At 38.6% G+C, this 9,306-nt stretch overlaps 1 protein-coding gene across 4 annotated transcripts in view; it reads right to left on the minus strand.

Annotated features, from left to right (window-relative positions):
• Positions 1-288: 288 nt before the first annotated feature.
• Positions 289-9,306, minus strand: part of ldb2b (LIM domain binding 2b) — a 22,556-nt gene continuing 13,538 nt past the window's right edge. The window contains exons 5-11 of one of the 4 annotated variants that reach the window (XR_009203996.1): positions 6,802-6,885; positions 6,559-6,682; positions 5,932-5,985; positions 3,912-4,036; positions 3,442-3,497; positions 1,221-2,940; positions 938-1,076 (exon numbers count right to left, since the gene is read on the minus strand). Coding sequence is in view for 3 of the 4 variants with exons in the window: in XM_058384030.1 (XP_058240013.1) it covers positions 867-1,076; positions 3,912-4,036; positions 5,932-5,985; positions 6,559-6,682; positions 6,802-6,885 (597 nt within the window). In the remaining variant the exon portion in view is untranslated. Of the gene's footprint in view, positions 1,077-1,220; positions 2,941-3,437; positions 3,498-3,911; positions 4,037-5,931; positions 5,986-6,558; positions 6,683-6,801; positions 6,886-9,306 lie in introns of all 4 variants that reach the window. The other 3 variants (XM_058384031.1, XM_058384032.1, XM_058384030.1) reach the window with 3 other exon arrangements.

The raw sequence follows: 9,306 nt of genomic DNA on the forward strand, positions 1-9,306 counted from the left end.
TTGATGTGAACATTAACTTACGCTCTTGACCTCTACGTTGCATGATTTTATTCATTCTGCTGCTGTCACATAATTGGCTGATTGGATAATTGAATGATGGAGCATGGGTACAGATGTTTCTGTACCCAATAAAGGGGTTGGTGAGAGTCTATCAACCGTTGGGATGCAGAGGGGCGTTATAGCGTTAAATCAAAATTTTCCACACAGTTTACTTCAGGTAATTGAAAACGTTTTATTTAATTTGTCACTGATTTAAAGAATATTAAATAAGCAACTAAGGCCTTAGCCTGTTATCATAACCAAACACAATTTATTGATGCAAATAGTTGAAAAGCATACAGAAAATACACACTTAACGGTAAATACACATACCTGCAGGTATTTTACATTATGCATTAAACAATTAAGTAATAAAGGGGGGAAAAAAAATCTGCGGTCGCAGACTCGGCAGCAGTAAAAAACATCACAACACTCACAAAGTAGACAGTTTAAAGTCAAATCTGGAAAGCCGAAACAAACGTTACAGAACAGCTGGATCATTACAGAAGAGCTTAAAAATTCTGGTATGAAAGTAGTTAATAGCGCGGCTTATTTATAAAGCTTTCTTATGAAATGGGGAGGTATGGTTCATGATTTTCATTTTCTTACATTGGTTCCTGTGTGCAGTGATGGAGACTGAGGAAAAAATGCTATTAAAGCCACTGTAATAGTTTTTTACAAACTGGATGACATCATTTGTCATATAGGTCATATCTCTCTCTCTCACACTCACACACACACACTGACACACACGACTTCTTTCTCTCCATCCCCAAAATGAGCACGCTCTCACTCCCCATGCTCGATCCTTTCCCGTAGCGTTCCCGTTACTCCGGCCGCTGCATCGCCACGGCGGTGGGCTCGCCGTCCCGGTTGCTGTTGCCGAGTGCCTGCGAGTTGGTGTAGTCATGGCGACCGTCGTCCCGGAGACCGCCAGCAGGGTCGTACTGCTCGTTCTCCAGCCTGGTGATCAGACGCTCGTCCACGTCTCCCAACTCGGCTCCCATCAGAGAGGGCTCCCCCACCACCATCACATCCTACACACAGAGACAGGCAGACACACACACAGAGAGAGAGAGAGAGAGAGAGAGTGAGAGAGAGAGAGCAAGAGAAAGAGAGAGAGACATTTGTTGAACATCCTGACAGAGAGAAACTGAAATTATTTTCTATACTGTACTTACATAAAAGTGTGTGGGCACACTGAGATTACAGGAGCAGTCATTACATAGTCTCTGTGATGAATATATTCCTGTATTCTCAGTTTGGGATGTGTGTAAAATATCAGATTATATGATTAGACTTAATATTGGTACAGTAAGCAGTAAAGATACATGGCATTGAATTGAATTTAATGAGAGAAGGGAGGCATATGAGAGAGAGAAAGAGAGAGAGAGAGAGAGAGAGAGAGAGAGAGAGAAGGGGATAGTGAGGGGGAGGGAGGCACAGAAAGGAGATATACAAAAACAAAGAAGGAGGCAGAGAAAAATGGAGAAAAAGTGTGACTAAAAGAAAGTTTGCTGCATATCCTGACAACGAGAAACGTTCTCACGCAGCTACAAAATACACAGCGTCGTCTTTAACTCGGACCGAACGAATCACGCTGAACCAATCGATCGCATGCTGCTCATGTCCATTTCAATCCTCAGTGTAGAGATGTACGTATTTTCAACATATCCTTTGAATATACGGAACTACAGCATAAATACACAGCCAATACCTTAATGCTTTTATCTGGCCGTTTTCTTTTGTGCCAGGGAACCGATCAGATATTCCGCAAATTCCTTTTTTGTCCTACACGTATTTATTTAGGTGTGCCACAAATGCTTAGACGAATATTAAAGTACATTATACAGCATGGGTGCACTAGAGCTGACGAATTATTATTATTAAAAAAAAAAAAAATTCGCAATTGCAATATTATTATAACATATTAGATTATCATAATTTGATAAACAAACTTTAGCCATGTTTTTGAATCATGTATATGCCGTGGAAGGTGAGAGCAGAAACTCGGGGGATATCAGCAGTATCGTTTTTATTTATTTATGGATTTATTTATGTATGGGCGAATTTATTTATTTATTTAATGATGAGCCATACTGCTTATGTTTTCTTTCCATTTTAAATAAATAAATAAATAAATAAATAAATAAATAAATAAATAAATAAATAAATAAATAAAATAAAAGCCTCCAAAACACAGAATGCCATCTATGTTATACCCTTCTTCAGTGATTTATTATATATTACACTATAGGCAATAACTTAATGGCAGTCTAGAGCCTATACCTAGAGAATTTTCAAAATCTACCGAAAATAAATGCTGTATTTTATTTTAGGATAAAATGGCACAAATGTCATGAATTTATTCATACCTCTCATCCTACATCGAGGATCCGATCCAGGCAAGTAAACTAAACTTGCTTATTCATAAATACCGTGAACGTTTTAATAGTATCCGAAGAGCGAATTTTGTTCCGACGTCCTTTTCCCTTCCCTTACATACAGCCCCTTTAGGAATGGTCTGAATCTTCAACTGTTTTCAAGAAGCCTTGAAAAATGCTTTTTTTTTCCAGCATGCGGTGTGTATTTCTGTGTGTCTCTGTGTTCTTTTGTGTAGAAATGTATTTCCATATGCGTATATCAGAATAGATGTAAAATGTCATTTCGAATTATTTTATTTGATAAATGGACAAATATAGCGGAATACAGAATAATGTAATAATGTATCTTGGTATGGTCATTCCAATAATGCTGCTCTGAATTAAATTAGAAGAGAGAGAAAGAGAGAGAGAAAGAGAGAGAGAGAGAGAGAGAGAGAGAGAGAGAGAGAAAGGAAGAGAAAGAGAGAGAAGGGGGGGTAAAGGAGGGGGTGGATGAGAAAGAGAGAGAGAGAGAAAGCTACAGTGGGGGAGGGAGATACAGGGAGACAGAGTGGGAAAGACAAAAAGAGAGACAGGTAGAGGCAGGGGGTGGGAGACAGGGAATGAAAAAAAGAGAGACAGAGAGAGAGAGAGAGAGAGAGAGAGAGAGAGCGGAAGGGAAACCAAGATTAGAAAAACAATATCTAATATGAATGTGAGCAAAACTTGTACAATTTCTAATCGAAACACATGTCACATGCCAGACAAGTGAATTAGCAATGTAGATCTGAAGTTTGATTGTGAAGGATGAGAATGGACAAACGAGTAGGTTCATGCATACACTGTTCCCCACACACACACACACACACACACACACACATCCTTGTCTACAGACGCTATCTCTTTGCTCCTTTAATTAGCCCATTCAGACAAAGCATACCTCCAACATGTTCGCCAATTAAGCTTGTTCGCATTGCTAATTAGATCGTTAAGGCAGCACATGCTGTGCGATAGCCATCTGCACATGTCACTCACCTACCTAAGCTCCGCCTCCAGCCACCCGCCACCCCTCGATTCACCGGCGACGCGTTTGGGCTGGGGACCAGAGACGGACAGCACTAATTATCAACAAATCAATTATGACTAATTGCTATCAATTACAAACACATCAGTTAAACGGGTTAAATAAAAGCACATTGTCAGGTACTAGCAAGAACAACTCTGAACAATTACAGTTTTTTTGTAAATAGCAATCTTTCAGAATCAATTCAATGTTTCAGGAAATGACTTGACATAATTATTTAATAGTAAATTAGCAAAGCAATTGTTATCAAGCAGGCTAAACTATCTAGCACACAGCTTATCCTCATTTCTTAAAACACATTCACACAGACACACAAACACACACACATACGCACAGATTATTCAGTCTTGCTAGCATGTTGTTATGAGTAGTTTGCATCACTGTATCACTATGTGTGTGTGTTTTGTACATGTATATGGACGTACCTGCGTGGGCAAACTGAAGTTGTTGGCTGGGCTGCGTTTCTTACTGTTTCCTGCGCTGCTATTGGATGCGCTGCCAGCCGAGTTCCGCCTTCTTCTTCTCTTTGCTGTTGGTTTGGTTGCTTCGGCTGTCAGTCAACGAAGAGAAAGGTGTAAGGCGTAAACATACAACACCATAACATACACTCATCGCTGCATGGAGAAATGTATGAAAACAGTATCTGCCTACATCTTCACACTGTCAAAAAATCACCAGACAGTGAAAGCAATACATTTTACAGTGTTATACTGTATGCTTAGAGAAACTGCTAGAATGATTTAACCTGCTCTCTAGGTCCTGCATCTGTAGCATATGTGTAGTTACCACTGACAAGAATTTTGATCCATTTTCCTGTTCTAGAAGTTAATGATGGGCCTGTAATAAAAGCCAGAGTGCAGTTGGGATTGCAGGTTATAGTATACATTTCAGAGACCCATAGCTTTATCAGTCACTATGGAAATGTTGTTTTAGAGCTAGCAATCTGTGACTACGAGTTACAAGTGTAATTGTGCGGGTCTAATTACACATGGATGCCATAAAAAAGTCTAAAGCAATATCGAGGAGAGCATGAAATAATGAAGAAAATATCCTACCCCTGTATCCTTCCCCCTGCATCCTCCGCCTGTATCCTACTCCTCTATCCTTCCCCTTGTACCCCAATCCTTTCCCATATCCTTCCCCCCAAATGCTTAACCTTCCCCTTGTATCCAACCCTTTGTATCCTTCCCCTTGTATCCAACCCTTTGTATCCTTCCCCTTGTATCCAATCCTTTGTATCCTACTCCTGTATCATATCTCCTGTATCCTACCTGGTTTCCTTCCAAATGTATCCTGCTCTCTGTATCCTTTCCCTTGTATCCTACCCCGTTTCCTTCCCCCTGTATCCTACTCTCTGTATCCTTCTTCCTGTATCTTACCCCTGTATCCTACTCCTTTTCTTCTCAATGTATCCAAATCTCTGTATCCTTCCCCTTGTATCCTACCCCTGTTTCCTTCCCAATGTATCCAACTCTCTGTATCCTTCCCCTTGTATCCTACCCCTGTATTCTACTGCTGTATCCTACCCCATTTCCCTCCCAGTGTATCCTTCCCCTTGTATCCTACCCCTGTTTCCTTTCCAATGTATCCAACTATATGTAAGCTTCCCCTTGTATCCTACCCCTGTATCCTACTCCGATTCCTTCCCAATGTATCCTACTCTATGTATCCTTCCCCTTGTATCTTACTCCTGTATCCTACCCCTGTTTCCTTCCCAATGTATCCTACTCTCTGTATCCTTCCCCTTGTATCCTACCGCTGTTTCCTTCCCAATGGATCCAATAATCTGTTACCTTACCCCTGTATCCTTACCGTATATCCTACCCTTGTATCCTACTGCCTGTCCCTTTGTGTCTCCCCAAATGCAATGGCTGTTGCTTTAATTTATTGTTATATAGTTGTATATAACAGTTACATAGTTTAAATGTCTGTTGTCACAAGTTAACAACTTCCCTTATCAGTTACAAGTCAACCTTTTTCCAAACTATTCTTGGTACAAGTAAAATTATTCAACATTTCTTCAACATCTTTACTTGTACTTGGACAGTTTGGCTGGATGGAATCTATAGATGGATGTATGATTGACTGGCAGATGGAGGAGGATGGATGGATGGACAAATTGGTAGAATAGAATCTATGGATGGATGATTCATTGAATGGATCAGTTTGGTCGAACTGATTGAGTGGTATCTATGGATGGATGGATAGATGGATGGATGGAGGGATGATTCATTGGGAGAGGGATATGTAGAATACACTGATGGATGGATGGATGGACAGATGGACAAATTGGATGGAATCTACGGAATGGACGAATGATTGGCAGATGGATATGGAGAACACATGGACAAATGGACTGACTCTATGGGGGAGGGGATGGATGTACTGATTAGATGGCTGGCTGGACGGATGCATGTATGGACAGATAGATGGATGGATACTTACATTTTTTGGAACTTGACTGAAAAATTTCTGTCTTAAAGTTGGGTGAAGGTCCGACTGAAATTAAAATAAAATTCAGTCAGTTCTGAACTCTTAGCATCGCAAAAAACAAAACAGCCCCCAAAAAGCAAAGCTTTCAGTCCTAATAACAGCAGATACACGTGCAAAACTGTCACGCACCGAGAGAAAGAGAACATGCTGAGTATTATTTTCTTTTTCTTGCCTTTTATTCAGAAGAAAGTGGGAGAGTGTTTAAAAAGCAGCAAAATAGCACAGAAATAATGATCCCACGGTCACAAGGCTCATTAATTAGGCAGGACGTGTTATTGCAGAATTTCACAATACCCCTGACAATCTGTACTCTGGACTTTGAAGTGTTAATCATGATTGTGAAACATGTTTACAGTGAATGAAACCATAAATTTCATGATCTTATTTACCTCTGTTAGAACAAAGTAAAAGAAATAAAGGCTTGCGGGGGGAAAAGGGTAAAGAAACAATGGATCTTTTTGTTATTATTCCCTACAGAGAGATGGGCGGGGCACGAAAAATTGTTTGGGCAAAATATGAGGTTGTGGGGTGCATGTTTTTGTGTGTGTGTGAGTGTGTGTATGTGTGTGTGAGAGATACCTGGTGGTGTTGTCATTCTTTGCCACTGGTGAAAGAGGCAGGTCTTCAGGCAGTCTCTGGGACTCAAGCCGTATGTTTTGTGCCTTGACATCAGCTCCTGCATTGGCTCAAGAATCATACACAGCTGCACAAACACACACACACACACACACATATCAGTAATCTAATATAGCACTGTACATTTTTTGTTTGTGTCTGTGCGATGCATCGCAGATCTCGTGTGTGTGTGTGTGTGTGTCTTACTCTGAGGTAGTTCAGCGTGAGATTGGTTAGTCCCACTCTGCTGATGTTTTTGGACAGTTGCTCCAGAGCTCCAGGGTCTTGTGCCTTGTGCAGGAAAACACACACACACACACACACACACACACACACACACACACACACATACTCCTTTTATTCTGTTTGCTATTCTCTCGCCACTCCGGCCCGATACGTCTCTAATTCATTAATAGAGATGTTACTATGGCAACAGCCCAACAGCGCCACTAGAAGGTTTCACCTCGATTGATAAAAATAACACAGAGGAATTTTGTCATACAGCAACCTCCTGAATCGACGTTAGCAGCATCAATATATTATTCTGGTTTCTTGGAAACTTGCACAAAATAAACCATCCAGTTCCTGGTCCATGTGTGGGGAAGGAAGGAACATTTTACTCATGTCAGTTTCTTCATTCCTGTCTTGCATGTTTGAATCTTCTTGTCTTCAAACACGTCAAAAATGTTTTGATAAGATTCTACAGTGTTGCTGCACAAAAATAGCAGACTAGTTTAAACACTTTGGAACACATGCCTTCAGGGCTGCAACATCCAATCAATGAATTCGATAAAATTCAATAATAAAAACACATTCAATGAAATTGTAGCATTTTTATCACAAACATCTAAAATATGCAAACTCTTTACATTTTATACTGCGCTGTCAGTGATATTTTGATTTGTTATGTGAAAAACAAGTTGTACCTTGCTAAATTATTATCACTATTATTATTAATTCAACTCAATTTTATTTATTATTTATTATTTATTAACAATGGAAAGCAGCTTTATAGGAATAAATAAATGAATAAATAAATAAATAAATAAATAAATAAATAAATAAATAAATAAATAAATTCAGGATATTAAATAAATTATGAATTGTAAATTTCTATTATTATTATTATTATTATTATTATTATTATTATTATTATTATTATTATTATTATTATTATTATTATCAACCTCTAGACACTGAGTTGTCCTAGTTATCCTATATTATCCAACATCCTAGCAATTTCATGTATTACGGCTATATCCTTTATCTATCTTTCCAGCCCAGAAAATCAGAAAACATTATTTTGACTAATATTAATATTTAGTATTATATTATTTTGACTAGTATTAATATTTTAATACTTAATACATATTTATTTTGACTAAGTTCTGCTACTTTGGTGAAAAGTCAGTACATTATACGGCAACTTTTTTGGTTAAAAATGAAAAAAAGTTTTCTCACTTTAAAACACAACTATCTCAAGAATTGTGCATTATGCAACGTTGAGGAATAACATAACGCTCCTCAACATAGATAATATATATTTTTATTAAATGTTAATAAGTGTGTCAGGTCATCAAGTCTCCATCCTGTGTGTGGGTGCAAAAAGAGTCATTCACTCATTCAATGTCTGTCCAGTTCAATTCACTGATTCCAGGCAATGAAATCTGTGAGTTAGCCCTAAAGCTCTGGACGCACATTGAATACGAGTCGCCTCACACACACACACACACAAGGCAAGCAAAATGAAATTAGTATCAGCATCTTTGTTTTGCGAGACAGGCAGCGGATATTTATTTTGCCTTTGAATTGGTTCGGTCAGAACTAAACCACTCAGGTCTTGAGCCTTGAAGTATAGCTGTGAGGAAGCAGTGATAAAGTAACATACAGAACAGCATCACCCTCTCCGGTGTCTCCATAAGTAAGCACTTAATATTTTCACGCTTTGATAAAAATGTCAGCCATGCATTGAGTTAGTAGCCTGTTATCTCATTAAGGTTAGTTAATAGTGTTGTAGTAGTATTAATTGACTGTAATGCTACAGAAGAAATAAAATAAATATTTTTTTTTACCTTAATGGCTGTTATGAAACTAGACAGTCAGGGCTTTAAGAATCTGAAGTGTTTTATATGTATTTCTGTTTTTCCCTAGCCTACTAGAGGCAATATTTTCATAAAACGAAAGCCAAAACATTTCATTTTTTCCACACAAATCTTAATATCAAACCCATTTCTGCTCTCTGAGATGCTCTAAGTGCTGGTTCATAAGCATCTAAAATTTGAAGGTGTTTATATTCAACCACTAAAATTCTGTGTAGAGAAAAACACTGAAAGCCAACAGAGTCCTGAGTCTTTTTATATCAGACTTACGACTATAAACTCATTCATTTGTTTCTACTGAGAATCGGGTTATATATTTAGGTGAGTTTGGGCTAAAACACTTAGTAGGCTGTCCGCAAAGAAGCGTTTTTACCGACTGACTGAAATAATCTTCACATGCATGAAAGTCAATCACACTGCAGATCACAGCCCTGGTCTTGTAGTGCCACATGTACTACACACATTTGAGTGTTTTTGTCTTTAGCTATAACACACGTGATACAGCTATTTCAGCCCTTTCTGGGATGAGGTGTGTGTGTCAGAGCAGGCAAAACACTACAACATACATGACAGGAGGAATTCTAGGTATATATCTGGGAACTTGAGCAGGAGA

The sequence above is a fragment of the Hemibagrus wyckioides genome, linkage group LG29, assembly GCF_019097595.1.
Source record: "Hemibagrus wyckioides isolate EC202008001 linkage group LG29, SWU_Hwy_1.0, whole genome shotgun sequence".
In the NCBI taxonomy this organism is placed as follows: Eukaryota; Metazoa; Chordata; class Actinopteri; order Siluriformes; family Bagridae; genus Hemibagrus; species Hemibagrus wyckioides.